This window comes from Furipterus horrens, unplaced genomic scaffold, assembly GCF_987537825.1.
Source record: "Furipterus horrens unplaced genomic scaffold, mFurHor1.1.pri manual_scaffold_1, whole genome shotgun sequence".
NCBI lineage: Eukaryota > Metazoa > Chordata > Mammalia > Chiroptera > Furipteridae > Furipterus > Furipterus horrens.
In genome coordinates, this window is record NW_028327171.1 from 57,972,642 (window position 1) to 57,998,535 (window position 25,894).

General features: G+C 36.3%; 1 protein-coding gene across 1 annotated transcript in view; it reads right to left on the minus strand.

Moving 5' to 3' along the window:
• Positions 1 to 25,894, minus strand: part of LOC150021163 (phospholipid scramblase 2-like) — a 39,187-nt gene that overhangs the window by 7,651 nt on the left and 5,642 nt on the right. Inside the window, 4 exon segments of the mRNA XM_090286323.1 lie at positions 6,056 to 6,217; positions 8,646 to 8,794; positions 22,384 to 22,426; positions 24,816 to 25,039. Coding sequence (XP_090142449.1) covers positions 6,056 to 6,217; positions 8,646 to 8,794; positions 22,384 to 22,426; positions 24,816 to 25,039 — 578 coding nt within the window.

Sequence of the window (25,894 nt, forward strand, 5' to 3'; positions counted from 1 at the left end):
GACCTCACCCTATATATTTCTTCACCTTGCTGTTTATATTCTTATAATATCATTTATAAAAGCCTGTAAATATGAGTAAAGAGTGTTTCTGAGCCCTAAGATCCATTCGAGCAAATTACTGAACCTGAGGATGAGGTCATGAGAACCCCAGATTTATGGCAGTCCGTCAGAGGTAAAGGATGTCTAGGACTTGTGATTAGCATCTGAAGTGGGGGCAGTGAGTGGGACCAAGCCCATAACCTGTGGGGTCTGCATCAACTCCAAGCAGTTAATGTCAGAATTGAATTGAGTTTGTAGTACAACCAGTTGGTGTTCAGCTGGTTGAAGAATTGTTTGGTATGGGAACAAGTACTCCCACACATTTTGTGTCAGAAATGTGGATGCCATTATGGTATATTTTATTTGAATTAATTTCTAAATACGTAAATTTAATACCAGTAATTGTTAAAGATATTCTAAAAGAAAAGCTGTAGATTTGCCTATAGTGTAAATTATAATGGAAAAAACAAATAGAATACTAGCACATACACCTAGGTAAGTATCAAAAGAATATACTGTAATAAAATACAAAATACTAGAAAATCAAATCATTGATTTGAACCCTGGTTTCCTTCCCTTCACCATGTGGATTTTCCTTCATTTCATTTAGCATAGCCTTCACTTCTTTCCTTATGCATTTGCTATATGTAAGCATATCTGTAAAGCCTGTGAGCATCTTTATTACCAGTGTTTTGAACTCTACATTAGTTAGGTTGGCTCTCTCCTCGTCACTTAATTATCCCACTGGGACCTTGATCCATTTCCTCTTTTGGGCCATACTTCTCTGTCTCTTCTTCTTGACAGGCTCCTGTGTTTGTTTTCCTCTGTCTTAAATAGAGCTGTCACTCCTGTTACGTTGTAAGGGGTGGAGCCTTAGGTACGGGCAACCTGTTTCACCACTTTGTGGTGCTGTATGTGGGGGAGGGGTCTGAGAGGGCACAATGCCACTTGTTCAGCACTTGCCCCTTTTCCAGGCACTCCTGACATGCAAAGTTTCTGTTGAGAAATCAGCTGACAGTCTTATGGGAGCTCCCTTATAGATAACTAATTACTTTTCTCTTGCTGTTTTTAAGTTTCTGTCTTTGCCTTTAACCTTTGCCATTTTAAATTATGATGTGTCTTGGTGTGGACCTCTTTGAGTTCATCTTGTGTGGGACTCTCTGTGCTTCCTGAACATGTATGTCTATATCTTTCACCATTGTTATATTTTCTCACAGGTTTTCAATTCCTTGATCTCTCTCTTCTCCTTCTGGCAATTCATGTTGGTACACTTGATGCTGTCCCAGAGGCTCCTTGTACTATCCTCATTTTTTTTATTCTTTATTCTTTTTGACATTCTGATTGACTGTCTTCTGCTTTCTTATCTTCCAAATCTCTAATTTGATTATCTGCTTCATTGACTCCATTGTTGATTCCCTATAATGTATCCTTCATCTCAGCCAGTGCAATCTTCATTTCTGACCAGTTCTTTTTCACATATTTTATCTCCATTTTTCGTTTCCTATCTCTTTGTTGAACTTCTCACTAAGTTCATCTATTTTCCTAGGTTCGTTAAACATCCTATAACCAGTGTTTTGAACTCTTCATTTAGTAGATTGATTGTCTCTATTTTGTTTAGTTCTTTTTCTGGAGTTTTGTTACATTCTTTCCTTTGGGACATATTTCTTTTGTCTCCTCTTTTTGCCTGCTGCCTTGTGTTTATTTTTATGTATTTGAGCTGCTATATCTCCTGGGCTTGGTAGAGTGGCCTTATGTAGCAGGTGTCCTATAAGGTCCATTGGCACAGTCTCCCATATCACCTGAGCCGGGCACTCCAGGTACATCACCTATGTGGCCCTCTTGTTGTAGTTGAGCTTTGATTGCTGTTGGCACATCAGTGGGAGGATTAACTCCAAGGCCAGTCAGCTGCAAAGACTGGCTATGACCACAGTGGAGGGTCAGCTGTGCAGGAACTGACACCATAGAGCAGGACCCACTTCAGTGGAGCACTGATGACCTCTGCGTGTGTCACTTGTGAAGGTAATTGGGTGGTGCTTCAACATGGTCTGAAGCTATCCATCAAGTTAACTGATTCCAAGGCCTCCTGGGAGGTGCAGGCCAAGTTCAGTTGCTACCTGTACCCAGCCTGAGCCCACCTGGCATGAGCTACAAGCAATCTGCCGTCAGCTACAGCTTGTGCTAAGTCTGGAGGTGCTCAGGAGAGGTCAAGGTACAAACCAAGGTCAGTTGCCACCAGTCCTGGCTGGGCCTGAGGCCACTGAGCGATAGGTATGGGGCATGCTGAGGCCACATGCTGCTTGTTTGAGAGATTTTACTCAAGTACAAAGCATGAACCAAAACAGGCTACTTTTATAGAAAAGCCACTGAAAATGGTTTGGGTTAGGTCCACAGTTTGGTGAGGTGAGGTTTCAGGAAATCACCAGGGCTGTTTGTATGGTGTTAACCAGGTTGATGGAGGCTCAGCTATGTTGCCTGCTTGCTGGTTCTGTGGGAGGAGGGCCCAGAAAAGGAACAAAGGCCTCTGTCAGCACCCTGGGAAGAAGCTGCCCCTCCAGCTCTAATCCTGATGTTAGACAACACAGTTCTTCTCTGTATGTCCCTGGTGCTCCAGTGCTGGAGATCACAGCAAGCGAGTCTGAGTAAGCACGTGTGCAGGCCCTTTAAGAGAAACATCTGGGGCCCCAGAAGCCCTCCATCTCACTCAGCCACACCCCTGCTGACTTACACAGCCAAAAGTTATGCGGACTTCTCTTCCTGGCGTTGGCACCCTGGACTTGGGGGGTGGGGTAGGCTGGGAAACCTTGTTCCTCAGGGAGGACCTCTGATTCCAAGATATTCCTCTTGAGATTAAACTGCCACACTGGGTGTGAGATCAGCTGGTTCTAAGTCTCTGCTGCTCCTATCAACCTTGATGTGGCTTCTTCCTCATATCCTTAGTTGTTGGACCTCTGTTCAGCTAGATTTCAGGCAGTTTTGAATGATGGTTTTTCTGTAGCTTAATTGTGATTTTGATATGGTTGTGAGAGGATTCAAGTCTCATGTTTACATACACTGATCAGAACCCTCTAACTTGAATATTTCAGATCTCCTTTTTTAATTTGAAGTTTCCGGTTTACCTAAGCTATATTTGGGTGTCAGCTTTTTTCACAGCCAGAACTCCTTGAACTTTCTTTTTTATAAAAGATTCTATTTACTTATTTTTTAGAGAAAAGTGAAGGGAGAGAGAAAGAGAGGGAGAGAAACATCAATGTGTAAGAGAAGCATCCATCAGTTGCCTCTTACATGCATCCAAACTAGAGACTGGCCTGCAACCCAGGCATGTGCCCTGACCAGGAATTGAACCAGACATCTTTTGACTTGTGGGATGATCCAACCAACTGATGCGCACCAGTCAGTTCCCCTCGTAATTTATGAATCTGAGGTTCCGCGCCATCAGGTCAGCAACATTCTGTCATTTGTCTCTTTGCAATAACATCTCAGCGCATTCTCTGTCTTCTCTTTCACTATAACTCTTCTTTGACATATGCAAGAGTAGTTTATTGTTCCATATCCCTTCAATTTTTTTGTTCTTTCAAATTTATAATTTTCCCTTTCTCTTTCTTTTCCATGTATTGATATGTCAGTTCACTAATTTTCTTTTCACCTCTAATTATCTATTTTGCAGCTCACTGATTCCAAAGAAGTTTTATTAATAATTATTACTCATTTCTGGCTTGTCTTCAAATCATCCTGTCCTTTATTATTAGTTTTATTCTTCCTTTTTTGTTTAGTTTCTTTACTGTTTATTTAGGTGTTTCTTATATGATTGCAGACTATTCTGCTACATGCTGTTTGTTCTTGAATTAGTTCTTAGAGAGTTATGTAACTTTTTCATCTGCTCGTGTAAAGATAGGTTTTCTTTTCTGTAGAAATAAAGGGTGCCCTTGGTGATTAATCTCCTTCGAGTGTGCTTTCACATTTTATCCTGCTACCTGTATGACCACTTAGCATCTATTCTTATGTTTTGAGATTACTGAACATACCACAGTAATGGTGTGAATTCAGATTTCAAACTCATAGAGGGGCCTGGATTAGGATATCAGTTTAATGTATGAATATTTTTCCCCTAGCAAGAATCCTGGAAGGAGACATATTCTCTTATAATGACCATGAGATATAGAAGAGAGTCTACCTGCCTTCTATTCACCCTTGGGATAATCTTCTCATGGCTTAAACTATCATTTGTATACTAAAAACTCCCTAATATTTTCCTCTACATATGTAAAATTCAACATAACTCAAATAAAAATCATTAGCTTCCTACAAATCAGCTGTTTCTCATTCAAGATTATTATTTTTCCAAAGGCATAACTTCAGCTTCTTAATTCTCAGACATCAGATTCATCTCTAGATTTTCTTTCATCCTCAACTGACATCCTATTCATAAGACAGCTCCACTCAGTATACTTATGAAATCTCTCAATTATTTTTTCCTATAGCATGACTCCTGCTGTGCTCAGGCTTTATCTCTTTTCTACTCCAAGTTTCCATAGCTACTGACACTGCGATGGAATCCATGTTCTGTAGAAGCCCCTCATATTCAAAGTTCCTGAGTTAAGGTGTCAAACTTGCCATCATAAATCGATTCAAATGACTATTTCTCAGTGTTCTGGAAGATGGTACCTAGTTATCATCATTCTGGCTGCGTAGGAGAGAAGTTAGTTCATTACATATGATGAATGCTCCAAGCATTCTATTGTGAAAGTTTGCTGGATGAAATCTAAATTCATTAACATTAAATATAATTTCACAATGTATTTCTAGTGTTTTCACCAATTTCTCCAAAATAATACATTCAGCTAAACTCTGTTAATACGGTTCCATGAAGGAACAATTATCTTTCCACTTATCTGGATCTTTGATATGTATGCCATACCCTACATGAAGAACTATTATTATACATACCTCTATATAAAGTGCTTACACATATAAACATTATACACACACACAAACATACGCATTATACATATCCCTTTAAAAGAGCCTTCATAAAGGCTCTTTACATTATGTGGGTTTTCTTAGAATCGTCCATCTCTGTCATTAGTCTATTAAGTCCATGAAGGAAATAATTCATCTTTACATAACCAGGTTATAACAGAATTGAAAATCATACAACCAGGGAAATCAGGAAGATAAGATAAAAAATAAAGGGGATAGTGGGAAACTGAGGAAGTTGGGAAAGGGGCAGAATTCTCACATCTTATTATGGAACAGCATCCCTGCTCAGCTGTAGCAATTTTTTGCCCTTTCTGTGGAAACGTGGGCCCAGTTTAAAAGATTTTATAATTTTCCAAGAGAATCATAATATCTAGATTATGTTATGAAATCCCCTGGTTTTTAAATATTTGCAACTAAATAATTTGGGTTTATGGCTAGACCATCTATTGGAAAACTGCCATAATGAAATTACTTCATACAGTAAGCACATAGATATATTTTGGTTTCTAATAATCAAATTTAATACAAAGATAAAGCAGAGACCGGAGAGAAGCATAACTGGGTGATACATCTTACACTGTCTTCCTGAAAACTCTCTCCGCATCATTGGACTTTTGTGTGGAGACTCAAAGATGTCAGACCTTCTGAAGAGGGCTGAGGGTACTGACAGCCTGCGTTTAAGATTAAGAAATGCTGCACAAGCTTTGGCAGTCAGACATAGATGGCAAAGTTAATGTTGTATTTAAAATGGATAATATATAGTGCCTCCACATAGAAACCAGCATGTTTAAATGTTAGTTATTTTGCTTATATTTACTTGACTGCAAGGCTTTACCTCACTTTTTTCTATTAGCATAATCAACATTGAAGCTCAATGAGACTAATAACTACCTTTATGACAAAAGTTACATAATGAACACACTGTCTCCCTCTTGAGATATTAGGATACATATTTATTTAATATATTTGTAACATCTTAAAAATTATATTCTCCTTATATTTATAAATCAAATCATATTAAAGTGATTATGTCTCTTACCTCAAAATCAACATCTCCACAACATTTACATGCAAGAAATGGGCCAATAATTTTGAGTATATCCTTTTTATTCTCATTTTGAATTGTAAACCTAGGCAGGTATGGATGCCTAGTCTGAATAACATAACCTATTGGTGTGCCAGGAGGAGAGCAGATTTCTATCTACAAAAGCAAAAGAATATTTGTAATGCATATCATCATCATCATCATTATTGTTATCATAATAATATCTAATAAGAGCTCTTATTTACAGAGTACTTTTTTTCTGCAATGAACAATATTTTTCCTTTCCAGCTTTATTGAGGTATAATTGACAAGTATAATTATAATACATTTAAAATGTTAATGTGATGATTTGGAATACATATACAATGTGAAATGATTACCACAATCAAGTTAGTTAACATATCTGTCACCTCATATGGTGATGCTTGATATCTCTCTTAGCAAATTTCAAATATACAGTATAGTCACCATGCTGTACATTTGATCATCAGACTTACTCATCTTATAAATAAAAGTTTGTATAGTTTGACCAACATTTTCCCATCTTCCCTTCCCCAGTCTCTGGCAACCACTATTCAAATCTCTATTTCTATTGATTAGGTTTTTTTTTTTAAGATTCAATATGTGAGTGATACCATATTGCACTTGCCTGTTACTGTCTGACTTATTTCACTTAGCATAATGCTCTCTAAGTGTATCCATGTTGTCTCAATGGCAGGGTTTTCTTCTTATATTTGGTTGAATAATATCCCATTGTATATACCTATATTTATAGAACATTTTCTTATTCACTCATCCATCAACAAATGCTTAGGTTGTTCCTATATTTTGGTTATTGTGAATAATGCTTCAGTTAATATGGGAGGGTAGCTATCTCTTTGAAAACCTGATCACATTTCCTTTGCATACATACCCAGCTGGATCAATGAACCTTTATACTCTTTTCCACAGTGACTGTAACAATTTACGTATATTCCCACCAACAGTGTACAAAGGTTCCCTCTTATTTACACACTTAACAAATTATATCTTTTTTGATAACAGCATTTCTAACAGGTGTAATGCGATATCTTATTGTGGTTTTGATTTTAATTTCCCTAATAATTAGTTATATTGAACAGTTTTCCCAATATCTGCGGGCCATTTTTATGTCTTATTTGGAAAAATATCTACTCAGCTCCTTTGCCAACTTCTAAGTATAAGATGCTGTTCTTGCAATATTTGACAACAAACACCAGGTTTGTACTATTATTCCTATTTTTAGAGGAAATAACTGAAGAACAGAGAGGTTCATTAACTTGTATCAGATTCCCCAGCTACAAAGTGGAAGAGATGAGACACAAACTCAGGCAGGCTGCACACATGGACCCCACTCTTACACACTGCTCTGTTGACCATGTACATTTTTAAATTTCCATACTGATGAAACATGTCTATGTTATGGAGGAACTCTTCTCAAACTTCTCTAAAAATAATGATTTAGGTGTGTGAACAGAGCTCTCATCACTGGTGCAATTTTCCAATATGAGTGGTAATAGTTCTATAAGGAAAATGGGGCCAGGATCTTTACTATTAGCTGGGTGATCTAGACTGAACAGTACGGTCATTTGTAAATGACATCTTCCTAGACTGTTTCCTAAGATCAATAGTGTATTATGTGTTAATGTGCTCTTTACATTTAGAGTATATTTCAATCAAACTCTCAGTTTTTCATCAGATATTCCTATGGACAGCTAACCTAAATGACATAAGAAAAAAAATAATCCATCAGGAATAACGTCAGTTATCTGTTTAAAATAAATACAGTATTAGACTTCAAATGTCTATGTACCTGTGCCTGTCTGTGTCATGGTCTCAGAGTTACTTGCTTGGAATGACTGACCAGCCAGGACTGGTCTCAGGCCAGTGGGATGCAGGCAAAGGCTGACTTTCCTATCAACTCTCTGTGCCCTGGTGTCTCTGCTGAGATCCACATTGAATATCAGTGCGCTGACAAGTAATATAAAATAGACACCTGGTCTTTCTAGCCCTGAAGAAAACCCACACCTAGCATACCTCTATTACAGAGGATCAAATACATTAATTTTTTAAAATAGGGAACTTAAAAACATAGGAGTTGAGATTTCTCAGAGGCAGTCTCTTCTAGGTTTATTCCATAACAAGTTGGCTAAAATTGTGAGATGAATATATGTTCTTTTCCTCATTCTTCTGTACACTTGCTCCTGGGATTGTACTCCAGAATATTGTCTGTAGTGTCCTCCTCTGGCTCAGGCCCGGCCTCGGCCAGTCATTTCCTGTAAGGGACTTGAAAAGTGCCTTATCTTCTCAGCTCTCCTAAAAGATCAGGAAGCCTGGTCTCTGAGCAGATGCTCAATCCCAGGATACCAAGCTCTCATGGACACAGGTTGAACTGGCCACTGTTTTTCATGAGCCATCCTTCCTGTCCAAATTGTTCTCAAGCATAAAACAACAGCTCATGGACCAATGTCTAGAAAATCTCATTTGATTATATAAATAGGTTCAATGTAAGGGTGAAAATTCTGTTGAACTACTTTACAAATTGCCCAGGTAATTGTTCACCTACCTCCTGAAGGCAGCACGGGCAACAACAGCTGCTACACCTTAGTGGTCTCTCCAGAGTTATGACCTCTCGACCCCTAAGATCAAGAATTCTCATGGTAAAAGGCCTATCAGACCCACAGCAATTTCGGGTACAGCAATCAGTGTCTTACACTGCAAAGTAAATATTCTGTCCAAGGCTGTTCTTAATTTCATACCTGTTATTTGTTTCAATGTTTATTATGACTGAAAACAAAGAAGAGGGAATCTTAATCACCATTATGTTTAAAAATATAATGAATCTAAATACTTAAAATCAAATATTTGCCAAAATTATCTTAATACTTTAGATGACACTTAATGTCACACAGGGAGAATGAAAAGAAAAGGTGTTTAGAGATTATCTAGACAGAGGAAAAAAGAAAAGAAAAGAAGTGGGGGAGGGTATGAAGATGTATAAAATTGGGAGTTCCTCTGTGAGACATGGAAAAGAAAATCCCTATCTTCCTAATTCCATGGACTTGTGTCAAAAAGGAGAACTTTACTGCTGAGCGATGGGTCACACTGCAGATGGTCATGGCCATGCTAGGTGTATGCAGAACATGTCCACTTGCTTGGCGCTGTTTGCAGATATTCATTTGGCGGGGAGGTGGAGAGAGGATGATTGCTGTGTTTTTGGTCTATGAAACACAGTGTGTGAAATAAATTGGCTTGAGATTTTGTTTCATAATATACCCATGGCTTTTTTTTTGCCCTGTGTAGGGAAGGGAAGGAAGGCGTTCGCTCTCCATGCATACATGTAAAAAGGGAGAGAGTGAAAGTGGAAGGTGGGTTAGAACATCACACTGGGCCCAGGGTGCCCTCGTTTAATGCAGCAGTAGCTGTTCAGAAGTGGGAGGAGGTATTAAACAGGGGGAAAGATGCCTGGCGACCAAGGCTGCAACTCACAGAATATCTCACCCCCTGATATACCACTCTATTCCTTAGTGGAGGTTACTCTCTTCACTGGGGAAGAGATATGCTCACTACTGACACCCACGTGGTACCTTACCAAAGTCTTCTCAGACTGAACCACACATCGGAAACTGCTCCTTGCTCAGAGCCAGGGAGGAGCAACTCACGTTCCCACTTGTCCAGAGCCCTCGTTAACTTGTGTCATGAGATGTCACAAACCACCCAAATAAAAAGTAATTGAAAGAAATATATGAAGACAAAACTATTCTCTAATATGTGTGTGGATAAACTTTGATTCAGATAGAGATGTCCTGGATAAATTCCAGCACCATGAACTCACCTAAGTGTCTTTGCTCTGACTCACACAGGCCCTGGACTCTGCCTTTATAAGAACCACCCTTCACCTCAATATATTCCAGTCAAATATTTCATAAAAAAATTTAAACTGATTTATGAAGTGGGATTTATTACCTTAGTGTTTCATTAAGTAGCTGAATCTCAAAAACCTACTTGTTTACTTATAAAATGAGATCAGTGGACTTACACAATCTAAAAATTTCTTGTTAGTTAAGAAATGAAAAATAAAAACACAACAGACAATTCTACGGGTATATCTTTATGGTCTATTAAATTTTTTCACAATATTTATTTTTTCTTTTTAATTTGTTGGTGTAAGTTTGGTTAATAAGATTATATGTTTCATGTGTACAATTCTATAATACATGACCATATTGCATTGCATGCCCACCACCCAAATTTAAATAATCTTCTGTCACCATATATTTTAGCCCCTTTACCCTTTACTACACCCTCCACCACTCTTCCTTGATAGCTGCCATACTGTTGTGTATGTGTAGGAGTTTTCTTTTTCTTTTTTCTTTTTTTATATCCCACATCTGAGTGAAATTGTATGGTTCTTAACTTTTTCTGACTGGCTTATTTTGCTTTGCATGATACTCGAGGCCCATCAGTGTTATTGAAAATAGCAATATATTATCTTTTCTTATGGCTGAATAATATTGAATTGTATATATGTAGCACATATTCTTTATCTAATCATCTATCAAAGGACATTTTGGTTGTCTCCATGTTTTGGCTACTGTGAATAATGCTGCAATAAACACAGGGGTACATATTTCTTTGAGAATAAATGTTTTCAAATTTTTCAGGTAGGTAGCCAGAAGAGGGTTGCTGGGTCACGTGGTAACTCTATTCTTAATCTTTTGAAAAACCAGCATACTGTTTTTCATAGTAGCTGTACCAGTTTACATTCTCACCAGCAGAGAATGAGGGTTCCTTTTTCTCCACAACCTCTCCAACACTTATTCCCTATCTAGTGAAGTTGAGCATCTTTTCATATATCTCTTGGCCCTTTGTATGTCTTCTTGGAAGAAGTGTCTGTTCAGGTCCTCTGTCAATTTTTAAATTGAATTGTGTGTGTGTGTGTGTGTGTGTGTGTGTGTGTGTGCGCGCATGCAGTTGTTTGACTTCTTTATATATTTTGAATATTAGCCCCTGGTCAGAGCTGTTGTTTGCAAATATATTCTCCCATTTGACTGATTGTCTTTTTGTTGTATTGATGTTTTCTTTTCCTGTGCAGAAAATTTTTAGTTTGATATAGTCCCAATCATATATTTTTGCTTTTACTTTCCTTGCCTTTGGGGTCAAACCATAGAATCTCTAAAAGCAAGATCCATAAGTTTAGTACCTATGTTTTCTATGTAATTTTTTTTCAGATCTTATATTTAGGCCTTTGATCCATTTATAATTAATTTTTGTAAATGGGGACAAAGTGACACTTTTACTTCTTCATTCCCAAATTGGATTTTATTTCTCCCTCTTGCCTGATTACTCTGGCTGGGGCTTCCAGTAATATGTTGAATAACAGTGATGAGTGGATATCTTTGTCTTGTTCCTGATCTTTGAAGAAAGTCTTTTAGTGTTTCACCATTGTGTATGATATGCTGAGTGTTTGTCATATATGGCCTTTATTATGTTGAGGTACTTTCCTTCTATACCTATTTTACTGAGTGTTTTAATCCCACATGGATATTGTATCTTATCAAATGCTCTTTCTGCATCTATTGGTAAGATCATATGGTTTTCATCCTTTGTTTTGTTAATGTGGTGTATTACATTGATAAATTTGTATATGTTGAACCTTCCTTGTGCTCCTGGAATGAACCCTACTTGGTGGAGGTCTGTCTGGAAACAGTCCAGCCATTGTTAATATTATAAGAAGAGTTTGTATAACATCAAGTAAACTGGCAGCCAAGGAAAGGACTGCAACGCACAGGTGGGAACAATGATGGCTTCACTGTACTAGTCAGTGGGGGTGGTAGACACCACTGAGTGAGCATATATGCTGTGTGGCCATTGCATTCAAAATGACTGAGTACAGCAAAATGAACCTGCATCATATTTTGCATTAAGCTTGAACATTCCTCTACAGAAACTATTTGGGTGATTCAGAAGGCCACAGCTATGGACAACTGGTGATTGGCAGCTTCATTACAACAATGCGCTCACTCATGCATCATGTCTCATGGAGACTTTCTGGTGAAACATCAAATCACTCAGGTGACTCAGCCCTGCTACATCCCAGGTTTGGCACCCTGCAACTTCTGGCTTTTCCAAACTAAAGTCACCTTTGAAGGGGAAGAGATTTCAGATCATCAATGAGATTCAGGAAAATATGATGGGGTAGCCGATGGCAATTGTGAGAACTTTGTGAGGTCCCAAGGCGACTACTTTGAAAGGGACTGAGGTATAATTGTCCTATGTACAATGCTTTTTGTATCTTGTATCTTCTTCAGTACGTGTCTCTATTTTTCTTATTACAAGTCTGGATACCTCTGGACAGACCTTGTATTATTTTTTTAATGTATTGTTGTATTTAATTTGCTAATACTTTGTTTAGGACTTTTAAAATCTGTATTCATCGGAGATATTGGTCCGTAGTTTTCTTTTCTAGTGTTATCCTTGCCTGATTTTGGTATCAGGGTTATGTTGGCCTCATGAAATGTTTTAGAAAACATTGCCTCTTCTTCAGTTTTTTAAAAGACTTTGAGAAAGATAGGTTATCAAATCTTATGCAATTATTTGGTTGAATTCATTGGTGAAGCCATCTGGCCCTAGATGGGGTTTGTTTTGGAGATTTTTGATGGTTGTTTCAATTTCTTCACTGTTGATTGGTCTACTTAGATTTTCTAGTTCTTTATGATTCAGTCTAGGAAGGTTAAATATTTCTAGCAACTTAAATATGTCTTCTAAGTTATTGAATTTTGTGACATATAGCCTTTCATAGTGTTCTAGTGTGATTCTTGGTATATACGTGATGGCTGAGGTAACTTCTCGTATTTCACTTATGATTTTGTTTATATGAGTTTTTTCTCTCTTTTTTTCTTAGTAAGTCTAGCTAGGGCTTTGTCAATTTTATTAATCTTAAAAAAAAAAACACCTAGTTCTTTGTTGTATTAAATTTTTATATTGTCTTTTTGTTCTCTATTTTATTCAATTCTACTCTAATATTTATTATTTTTGTTCTACTGAGTTTGGGTTGCTTTTGTCCTTTTTCTAGTTATTTTTTTTTAAGACATAATGTTGTTTACTTGGGACTTTGTTTGTTTGTTTCTTGAGATAGGCCTGTAATGATATGAACTTCCCTTTTATCACTGCATTCCCTGCATCCCAGAAGTTGTGGTATGTTGTATTGTCATACTCATTTGTCTCTAGGTATCTTTTAAACTTACTTTTTATTTCTTCTTTGACTCAGTCATTTTTTTTTTAGTATTATGTTATTTAGTCTCTACATATTTATGGAGTTTTTAACTTCCTTTTTGCAGTTGATTTCTAATTTCAAAGCAATGTGGTTGATGAATATGCTTGGTAAGATTACAATCTTCTTAAATTTGTTAAGGCTAGTTTTGTGACCCACCATATGATCTATCCTTGAGAATCTTCTATGTGCACCTGAGAAGAATGTATAATCTGATGTTTTAGGGTGAAAGGCTCTGTAAGTGTCAATTATGTCCTTTTGGTCTTATATGTCATTTAAGGCTGATATTTCTTTATTGATTTCCTGTTTGGATGATCTACTTAGAGTTGTTATGGAGTGTTAAGGTTTCATACTATGATTGTGTTTTTATCAGTTTTTCCCTTTAGTTTTATTAGTTCTTTTTGTATTTTGGTGCTCCTTGATTGGGTGCATATATATTGACAGGTGTTATGTGTTATTGATGTAGTGTCCATTTTATCATAAAATGTCCATGTTTGTCTCTCATTACCTTTGGTGTCTTGAAATCTATTTTATCAGATATCAGTATGGCTACATGTACTTTCCTGTTTATGCCATTTGCTTGGATAATCATTTTCCACCGTTCTCTTTGAGTCTATATTTGGCCTTGCAGATTTGATATGTCTCCTGAAAGCGACATATGATTAAGTTTTGTGTTTTTATCCAATCTGCTGCTCTGTGCCTTTTTATTGCTGAATTCAGTCCATTTACAATTAGGGAAATTATAGATATATGAAGATTTTCTATAGCCATTTTATCTTTTGTTTCCTGGTAGCTCTTTCCTTCATTTGGTTACTTTCCTTTGTGCTTCCATCCATTGTTTTTGTTTGGTGGTATTCCATACTTTTTTCCTCTGTTTCCTGTATGTGTGTGTGTGTGTGTGTGTGTGTGTGTGTGTGTGTGTGTTCTGTGTCTCAGCTTTGGGGTTTTGTGTGGTTACCATTAGGTTTATGTAAAATAAAGTTTCATATATACAGTAGTCCTTTATCTTTTGAATTTATCTAATCTCTACCTCTTTTTGCAAATCCCCTTTTGTATTTTTATCATTTCAAATGATCCCTATTTATACTGACTTTGTTGGTAATCTTACTCATAGGTTTTTTGTTGTTGTTGTTGTTGTTGTTTTTTTGCCTTTTGTTCCTGTTTCAAGTAGAATAATCCCTTTGAGTATTTCCTGCAATAGAGGCCTTCTGGTAGTAAATTTTCTCAGCTTCTGTATGTATGGAAGAATCTATTTCTCTTCCATATCTTAAGAATAACATTGCTGGATATGTTATTCTTGGATGGTAATTTCTCTCTTTCAGTAGTTTAAATACTTGTTTCTACTCTTCTAGTTTGTAGGGTTTCTGTTGAGAAGTCTGATGATAATTTAATGAGCCTTACGGGTTACTTTCTTCTTTTCCCTGAGTACCCTAAGAATTCTTTCTTTGTCATTAATTTTTGACAGTCTTAATAGTATGTGCCTTGTAGAAGACTTTTTTGGATTGAAGTAATTGTGTTCTGTTTGCTCCTTGGATTTGAGAATCTAACTCTTTCCATAGGTTTGGGGAGTTCTCATCAACTTTCTGTTTGTAATAGGTGTTTCATTTTTTTCTCAATTTTTTCTTCTTATATTGCTCTTTCTGATGAAATCAGATAGTTCTCATAGAGTTCTTTAATTTTTTTTAATGCTCAAGTGTCTCTTTTTCTCTCTGCATTGTTTCTAGATTTCTATTTTCAATATCTCTAATTCTTTCCTCCATATGGTCAGCTCTATTTCTTATGCTGGGTAGTTTATTCTTTACTTCTTTTTTTCCTCTACAATTCCTTATATATTTTATAATTATTTTAATGTAGTCTTTTTATCACCTGTTATCTAGCCTATACCTTTTCCCACTTCCAGCCAGTTTCCTGTTCCCCTCTTTTAGTGAGTTCTTTATCTCCTGAATGTCTATTTGGTTCTTTTTTAAAAGTTTCAATCTCTTTGGTAAAGTACTCATTCTAGTAACACAGTACCCCACCCCCACCCTCATCTCCGGCAACCACCGATCTGTTCTTTGTATCTGTGAGTTTGATATTTTTAAATTCACTCTTATATAAGTGATATCATACAATATTTGCCTTCTATCTCTGTCTTATTTCACTAAGCATAATGCCCTAAAGGTCCATACATATATCCATGCTGTTGCAAATGGTAAGATTTTCTTAATTTTTATGGCTGAATAGTATTACTCTATCTGTCTACCTACCTAACTATCTATCTACCTATCCATCCATTAATTCATCTATTCATAAACACTTAAGTTGCATTTCTATGTCTTAGTTATTGTAAACATGCTGCATTGACCATGGGGGTGCAGATATCTTATTAAGATAGTGATTTTTTTTTTTACTCTGGTTAGATACTAATAACTGGATTGCTGAATCATGGGTAGTCTATTCTTAATATTGTGAGAAGTCTTCATACTGTTTTCCATAGTGGCTGTGCCAATTTATATTCCAACCAACATTCCCCTGATGATTAATGATGTTGAGCACATTTATGTACCTGTTGGCCATCTGTCTGTCTTCTTTAGAAAAAAATCCATTCAGATCCTCTGACCTTTTAAAATAACTTGTTGTTATCCTACTGAATTGTATCAGTTCTTTATGTAATTTGCGTATTAACCTCTTACCAGATATATCACTTGCAAATATTTTCTCCCATTTCATAGGTTGCTTTTTCATTTTGTTCATCTTTTCCTGTGCTATAGACATACATTTAGTTTTGGTTACCTGTGCTTTTGTAATGTAACAAAAAAAAAAAAAAGAAAATCATTGCTTAGACCAATGTTAAGGAACTTAGCCCCTATGATTTCTTCTAGGAGTTTTACGGTTTCAGGTTGTACATTCAACTCTTTAATGTATTTTGAGTTGATTTTTCTATATGGTGTAAAGATCCAGTTTCATTCTTTTGTAAGCAGTAATCAAGTTTTCCTAACACCATTTATTGAAAAGCTTATTCTTCCCATTGTATGTTCTTGCTCTTTGTCATAAATCAAATGACCTTATATGTATGGGTTATTTCTGGTCTCCCTATTCTGTTCTATTAATATGTGTGTCTGTTTTTTATGCCAATACTATACTGTTCGAATTACTATAGCTTTGTAACATAGCTTGAAATCAGGAAGTGTGATGCCTCAAGCTTTGTTTGTTCTTCTCAAGATTGTCTTTTAAGTTCATTTGATCTGAAGTATCATTTAAGTCCAACATTTCCTTACTGATTTTCTTTCAGGAGGATCTATCTATTGATGAAAATAGGATATTGAAGTCCCCTACTATTATTGAATTTTTATCTATTTCATCATTTTGATCTCTCAATATTTGTTTTATATATTTAGGAGCTCCCATGTTGAGTGCACAAGTATTTATAAATATTATTTCTTCTTGTTTGGTTGGCTCTTTCATCATTATATAATGGCCTTTTTTGTTTCTTAGTAAGTCTTTTTTTTAATTCTATTTTGTCTTATATAATTATAGCTACCCCAGCTTTCTTTGGTTTCCATTTACTTAGAATATCTTTTTTCATAACTCTCCTTTTAGTTGGAGGTGTTGTTAAAGCTGAAGTGAGTCACTCCGAGCAGCACATAATTAGATCTTGTTTTGTTTTGTTGTTTTTTTGTCCACCTAACCACTCTAGATTTATTTTGGGGCAGAATTTTGTCTATTATTTAAAGTAATTATTGATAGGTATGGACTTACTATTGACATTTTGTTAAATGTTTCATGGCTGTTTTGTAATTCTTTTGTTCCTTTGTTTTTCTCTTTGTCTTTTCCTCTGTGCTTTGGTAATCGTCTGCAGTGGCATACCTACATTCCTTTCTCTTTATCTTTTGTGCATCTACTGTATGTTTTTGTGCTTTGTGGTCACCATGAAGCTTACATAAAATGCATTATATTTATAGCATTCTATTTTAAGTTGAAAACAACAAGTTTGAATACATTCTAAAGATCTACATTTTTTTCTACCCCAAATCATGTTTTATGTTTTTGATATCACAATGCACATCTTTAACTTTGTGTATCCATTAACAAATTATTGTGGTTGTAATTATTTTTTACTAATTTTTTTGTTTTAACCTTTATACTACAATTATAGTTGATTAACTTCCCACCATTACAACTTTAGATTATTCCCAATTTAACTATATATTTACATTCGCCAGTTAGATTGATATTATTGTGTTTTCCTGTTACTAATTAGAGTCCTTTCATTTCTTGTTAAGACTAGTCTAGTGGTAAGCCCTGGCTGCTGTGGCTCAGTGGATTGAACGTCGGCCTGTGAACCAAGTGTCACTGGTTTGATTCCCAGTCAGGGCACATGACTAGGTTGCACATCAGGTCCCCAGCTGAGGGTGCGAGTGAAAGGCAACCACACAGTGATGTTTCTCTCTCTCTCTTTCTGCTTTCCCCTTTATGAAAGACAGCTTTGCCCTGTGAAGTATTCTTGTTGGCTTTTTTCTTTCTTTCATAATTCTAAATATATCAGCCCACTCCTTTCTAGGCTGCAATGTTTCTGCTGAAAATATGTTCATAGTTATATGGGAGCACCCTTATATGTAACAAATTGTTTTTCACTTGCTGCTTTTGAGATTCTTTCATCTTTGATTTTTGTCAATTTAATTATAATGTGTCCTGGTGTGAGTCTTTGAATTCATCTTATCAGAACTCTCTGAATCTTAGACCTAGATGTCTGTCTTTCTTTTGGTTATGGAAGATTTTAACCATTATTCTTCAGATAAGTTTTCTGCCTCTTTTTCTCTCTCTTCTCTTTCTCAGAGCCCCATAATATGAATATTGGTCTGCTGGTCATAGTAATAAAAATGCAGACTGCTGGCTGACCCACAAGTTGGACCCAGGCAATTAGAGTTCCTCATCCTTCCTTTGTCCTTTGAATGTAAACTCTGCCTACAACTCCCGCAGTGGGAGCTGTTTCAAAGATGTAACTTGAGAGAATAAGGTACTGTTAAGACCGTTTGGATGGTATACATAACTTAACTGAATTAAGGTCTCTATATAAACTTTCAATATTCTGGCAGCAAATGAGGAAATCTACTCATCTTGCGGGACCCAAGCAAGTCTCACAAGTAAGTTCTCTTGCTTACTGAACCTGCCACCTACCAATATGTTGTCACCTGCCTCTTCAGCCTCTTCTTGTCCTCTGAGTAAGGAGCCAGTTTGCTAACCAACAATCCACTTGATGTTATTCCATGCTATGTTGTTGTCATGCTTTTTCAGTCTTTTTTCTTTTGGCTCCTGTAGTTGGATAAATTTCACTGCCAGCCCTAAAATTTGCCGATTTGATTTTCTGCTTTATTTTTTCTGATGTTGAATCCCTCTATTGAAAAGTTCAGTTCAGTTCCTGTATTCTTCAGCTTCCTATTTGTGTTTGGTACTTTCTTATACTTTCCCTCCCTTGTTAAAATTTCCACTTTATTCATCCATAGTTCTCCCGACCTCACTGAGTATCTTTATGACCCCTATTTTGAATACTTTATCAGGTAAATCTCTTATCTCTGTTTTGGTAAGGTCTTTTCTGAGTTTTTACCTTTTTTGTTTGTTTGGAATATAATCATTTGTGTATCATTTTCCTTGACTCCCAGTGTTGGTGTCTGTGAATTAGATAAAACAATCATGCTCTAAGTTGTCTCTCAAACCTTTGTGATTATCCAGCAAGTCTTCTTATCCTTAGTGGCTCCCAGTTGTTTAAAGTGTGCTAAGACCTTTTAGTCTCCCAGATGGTAGGATCTCAGGCAATACCTAGATTCAAGCTAAATGGAAGACAGATATTCAGGTAACAATTTTTAAAATATGCAAACATATTTCTTTTAGGGGAAGACTGGGAGATGGGAATTTCTTTTTTTTTCCTTTTGTACTGATCCCTGGGATGGAGGGGAGGTGGGCAGTAAGAACAGTTATTTTGTGTGTGCTACCCACCCCCCAGCTTTTAAAAAAATTCAGTCTAGAGAGAGAGATAAAAAGAGGGAAAGAGATTTGTTGTTATACTTATTTATGCATTCACTGGTTGTTTCTTGTATCAATATGAGCCCTAACCAGAGATGGAACTTGTAACCTTGACACATTAGAATGATGCTCTGGGCTCTTGCTACCTTCCCTTTGAATCCATGAACACAAGCCCTGTTGACTACTGGAGGCAGGCTATCAATGGATGTGTCTCCTAGATGGCAGTCAAGCTCGGGATGCCAGACATGCACAAAAGCTCCTTTTCAGAGATATCAGTGACCTGTGGTGGAACAGGGAGAGCATGAAGTTGGCTTCCATTGACCTCTCTGGTCTCTGGAGAGTATTGCAATTGGCCCTTAGATACATGTTAAATTAGAACCCTGCACCCAAATTTAAAAATATGTTCTTTTAAAGCAAATATGCTACTTTCACAGAAATACTGGCTTGTATCAACCTGTTGCCTTTGTGCTGGACCCTGGGAATTTAGCCATGCTGAGTCGAGACCTTTATTAACTGTCTCTCAGTTTGCTATAGCCTTGTGGGACATGGACACAAGCCATCTTGGTTTTCAAAGCTGGGTGCTTAGGCAGCACATCATGCACGGAGAAATCTTAACAGTTGGGGCACCAGATGTGATGTTCAAATCCTTTGCTCTTCAGGGAGAAGCTGGGAGTTCTGAGTTCCATCCTGTTTGTGTATCATTGTGCCAGGAGTGGAGTTCATGATGATGTAGTGTTAAAGCCTCTTCTATCTGTTTCAGTACGAATTTCCTCTCATTTGTCCAGTATGTAAGCGTCACATAGCTAGTTTCTGGATTTCATTCACAGGAAATTGTTATGTATGTAGGTGCAGATTCAGTGTGTCCACAGGAGGAAATGAGTTTAGGAGCCTGGTGCATCACCATCTTGAACTGGGCCATTGCAAATAATTGTATATTTTAATCAAATGTATTACTCTGCTAGTACAATTTATGTTTTAAATCTATAAATACAAAGGAACTTTCTAGAGAGATAAAGATGTATTCAACAGGTATATTCTAAAACCTAGCAGTTTTCTCAAAACTTCCTATATCTAGAAGAAAGAAGCTTAAAAAGAAAATCTTCACCTGATGATATGTTTACTAATTTTATAAGAGAGAGAGAGAGAGAGAGAGAGAGAGAGAGAGAGAGAGACATTGGTTGATTGCTGACCAGGGATTAAACCCACATTCTTGGTACGTGCCTCAGCCAGGTATCTAACCCACAGCCTTTTGTTGTGCAGGACGATGCTCTAAGCAATTGAGCCACCTGGCAAGGCAACATTATCATTTTGTTGTTGTTGTTGTTTTTTATTTGATCTTTACTGTATTTTTTTCCATTGCCATTTAGCCCCCATATACCCCCTCCCCTTAGCAATCATCACACTGTTGTCCATGTTCATGAATTCTTTTTCCTTTTTGCTCAGTCCTTCCCCTCCCTACCCTCTCCTTTACTAGCTATTATTCATTTTCCATATTAATTTAGTTTGTTCATTAGATTCACATATGAGCGAAATCATATGGTATTTGTCTTTCTCTGACTGGTTTATTTCACTTAGCATAATGTTCTACAGGTCCATCCATACTGCTGCAAAGGGTAAACTTTTCTTCTTTTTTATGGCCAAATAGTATTCCATTGTGTAAATGTCCCATAGTTGTGTTATCTACTCATTTATTGATGGACACATGGGCTTCTCCTATATCTTGGTGATTGTAAATAATGCTGCAATGAATATAGAGGTGCATATGTGCTTTTGAATTAGTGTTTTGGGTTCCTTCAGACATATTCCTAGAAGTGGGATCACTGGTTCAAAAGGAAGATCCATTTGAAATTCTTTGAGGTACCTTCATACTGTTTTCAACAGTGGCTGTACCAGTCTACATTCCCACCAACAGTGCACAAGGGTTCCCCTTTCTCCACATCCTCACCAGCTCTTGTTGTTTGTTGATTTGTTGATAATAGTCATTCTGACAGGTATGAGGTGGAGCAAAATAATTTCTGTGGGCGTGGCTATTGCTTCCCTCATTCTGATGCCATTTGGAGAGGAGTGCTCTGACTGAGAAAGATGGCTCCAGTCTTGTTGTGTTGAAGTGGTTTCTTCTGTTTTCCTTGGTTATAAGGCTCTTCTACAGCTCTTGTTCAGTTGGTTATTCAAGATGCTTTCTCCACAATTTAGTTGTAATTCCAGTTTGGTCCTGGGAGGAGGTTAGTGTAGCTTCTACTTACTCCTCTGCCATCTTGGATCTCCCAAGGCAACACTATTGTTAATGAAACTAACTAGGTTCTCTTCCTCTCTCACGGGTTCTGAAACATTTAGTGGCTGTTGGGGAGTACTGGAAATATCTTGTAGAGTCAAAGGTGTTATATAGAATGATCAGAAATAAAAGTTAGGCTACTGGGCCTAATGGTCAGCTCAGTCCAACATTGTAGCATTGCTTCATCTAGCTTGTAATGAACAGTCCATGGAACAAAGGTTTTATAGGGTTCATTTCAACTTCAAAGAGAACCTGTGGGTAAATATATGGTTTTCCAACACATAGCCATCCAACTTTAAAAAGTTCACTTGCTTTGGAAATATACAAAGGTAACTATTAATAGGTGGTACTCAGGTAACATGAACTATTGCATATGGCTCTGTGCCAGTCTCAAGGTTATCACAAATTGGGAAAAAAACAGTTAAAGTGATACAAGGCAGGTAAAGTAATAGAATCACTAAAGTGATTCTAGAGAGAAGGTGTAACAAACATAAGTTTTGTTCCTTCTTTTTCTAAATTAGGTTCACTTTTATGAGAACAGAGCCTAAAGAAATAGCATTTTACTGTTTGACTCCTAAATTCAAGAAATGAGCTAATGATAATCTTTATTATTTTACTATCAGGAAGGGAGACATTTGTAAATAATGAGGCCTAACCAATGCCATCAGTGAAAGTTGTTATATTTGTGGTTGTTGATGTGCTCTTATCTGCATAAGTGTCTACTCTTTATAGAAAAATGATGATAGAATAAATACATACCTTCCAGAATATCAATTTGCTGATGAATCAGTAGTTTATCTATCTAATATAGTAAAAAAAGCATTAAATACACATCCATTTTTAAGCTGAGGAAATTAAGAATTATTTTTGTATTTTTAAGAATGCATGTAAATATCACTACTTGTCAATATTCTCAATATTTAATAATAGCTTATATTAATTTTAAGTGTAAAACTAAAGCTAAATAATTTATAATGTAAAAAGGATCTTGAGTGTGTTTACTATTGAGGGAGACAAAATGACTTACACAGGAATCTCTATAAAAATGAGAAAACACTATTCCTTCTAGAAGATGTTTAGGAAATAGGAAGACCTTTTCATTCATTTAAGGAACTTTCTCTATAAATATCAAAAAATGTTAGGTATATTTTATGTCACTATTTGTAGTAAGCAATAACTTGCCCTATATGTTTTGTGAGTCCTGATTTTTAAATATCTACTTAGAGTACTTTTTGAATAGGTAATATACTAAGATTCTTATAAAATAACTGCTCAAGACAATTATGAGAAATTAAATTAGTAAAGAGAGTACAAAAAAGAAAATTTATTGAAAAGTGATTGGCTATTATAGGAATATTTGTTTATTTATATATTGATTGAACACATTGGAACTTCTACCTTATCTATAAAATTCCTAATACCATATATGAAACCTCACATTGCTGAGATAAACTATCATGTAGAACATTAAAATCCAAGATTATATTTTTTTTCATTGGAAAAAACGAAAGATTCATTTTTTCCATTTTTCAATGGAAGATTCTAATGCCTCTTCCTGGGCCATGTGCCCTTCTCTGGACTGTCAGCTGCAGCCACAGGAACCAGGAGACTGAATGTGTCTAGAGCTATCTGATAGCTTCACTCTGCTGCCCATCAAGATCTTTCCATTTAAGTACAACTGAAGTGTAATTTTATCTAATTAAGTTCATGAAAGTACTTTGGCAATAAGGACCCTGAAAAAGAAGATAACTATTAAGAAGAGATCCTGGTGGTTAACTAGGCTCTAATTTTTAAAAAGAGCCTAGTAGCTGTTTCTAAATAAGAGTCTTTTATGCAAGCCACACTTCAGAGAAAAGTTTGCACTAAGCTTTCTGCCTCCCACATTGAACTGCCTGCCTGCACCGTTTGTCATCTGAGCCAGCCTATATAAAGGAATTCCTGAAATTACATTTCAGCCCATAGGATTGAGACTTTCCCTCTCCATTCAGAGCTATGAAGTTATATTCTCTTCAGTATCTTTACTGACCAATCAGAACAGCCCCACTCTGACCAATTAAGATAGGATGGCTTTTAGAATTAATCAACCAGTGAGAATTTAGAGTCCTCATTTGCATGAGAACAAACCAATCAGTGACGAGTGGTAGGGATTCTTTCTACATTAGTCAGCTCCCCTCTGGTTCAGAGGGCATAATTTCCCTTTCCACCAAACCTTGAAGACTGAGTTTCCCTGGCTGGAACTGAAACACCAAAGACATCTCACTAGACCAGAATGGAGCAGATTGAAGTAGAGTGGAACAGAGAAGAGCAGATGAGCACACTGGACCTAAGTGGACTGGGGAGGAGCAGAGTTGTCTAGCCAAAGAGGGGCTGCACCCTTGGGGTGCCTCACCTAAGAGGCGTGCTGTTCCACAGCCATGCTATTTCATAATTCATTTTAAGTCTATTGAGTTGTTCCACAGCAATGCTGAATCTCACTTGAGTTGTTTGCATTGCACCCTATATAGAGGATTACTGTCAGCATTGAACTGGCATAACAACTATAAAATATAAAATATATAATATTTTAAAATATTATAAAATATAATATATAAAATTATAAAATATAATATTATTAATTATAATAAAAATGAATCATGTTACATACAAAATATTAATTTCTTTTTTGGTACCACTTACTGAAACTCAACAGTAAATTGAGTTTGATCTTTCTTTCCAATTCCTAGGAAATTATTCAGTGTTAAGATTAAAGAGTCCAGGATACAGAACCATGGTTCCACAAATAAAAAGCCATCCCCGCTCCCTTGGCATTTTGATGCTAAGCAAATTATGTAATTCCTCTGGACCTCAATCTCCTCTTCTGTAAATTGATGAAGAGTACAGCACCTATATATCCTAGAGTTTTTGAAAGGATCAAATGAGTTAATACTTGTATTATACTTAGGAACAAAGCCTGGGAAATGGTGCTTAACAAATTTTTGCTATTGACTATGATCACAGATTATATTCAAGATCATAGAAAACACAACCTCCCCAGTCATATGTAGTTTGCTTTAAAAGTAAACCTAACCTAGAAAAATTGGAGTAATTTGTTAGCAAATTACTAGTTAGACTTTTGGGAATTAGTCATTTGTTAATAAGTTAATTGGAAGCATAGTTTTATTTTTATGACTGACTTATGCATTTTAAATTACCTGACTTAAATATTCCAATCCTGGTGGACAGTCTGATAGAGGTGGTGGTGTCAGCATCAACGGTGGCTCTTCAGGTCCACTTGGCTGATTATACACTGGCTGGTGTTGGATAGGAAAGTCCACTGGACCAACACTTGAATAGCCAGGTGCTGGGACTGAGTTGTCAACCTGGGGGCCAGGATGGGCATCCTGGGGTCCAGGTTGGATCTTATATTCTGAAGGTCCTGAAATATGAACAAGTAAAACAGTTTGTATCTGGGAAGAAAAATAGAAACATCAATACATTTAGAATTGCCCCAGTTATCTACAAACTAAAATTTCAGCTCAAGAATACTGTTTTGACAAAGCTTAAAATTTGGGTTTTTGTCCTTCAGTAAGCTTTCTATTAAATATCAGTGGTTTCATATACATTTCTATTCTAAGGGTAGTGGAATGTGAATCAAGTCAGCCAATGGTCTTACCATTTCTGTTAAAAAATCTAAAATTTTTCATGGAAAAAAGAGATGGCACTGAGAAGAGGGCCCATAATAATGATTTTGAGCCAATGTTTTTACAAACAAAACACTCTGTAAAAAATGATATTTGGAAATTCTAACAAATGACATCTCTTATGTATGTAAAACTAGGGCCAGTTGTACCCTTTTGAGGGATATTTGACAAGGTATGGAGATGTTTTTGGTCATCACAACTGAAAAGAAAGGTGATGCTGACCAGAAATACTGCTAAATACCTTAAAATGCCCAAAACAGAATCCTTAAAAATAAAAAAAAGAGTTATCTATCCCAAAATATTATAGTGCCACTGTTCAGAAACCCTGATATAGAGGTAAAGGCATGTCATCCTTTTAGTACTCTCCAGAAACTTTTCTGGGTTAATGTTTGCAAGAAGTTTTCATCCATGGGATAGTCAGTTCCTGAGACACTCTACATAAAAACAAATTTCACTGTGATATTAAGATTACAGATTTAAATTTCATAACTTAGCACCCTCAGTATTCTGAACACAGAATTTGAGAGCCAAGGTAAGTAAAAATTTTATAATGGACAAAACTGTCTTAAGTTCTTAATAAGCATAGTGTA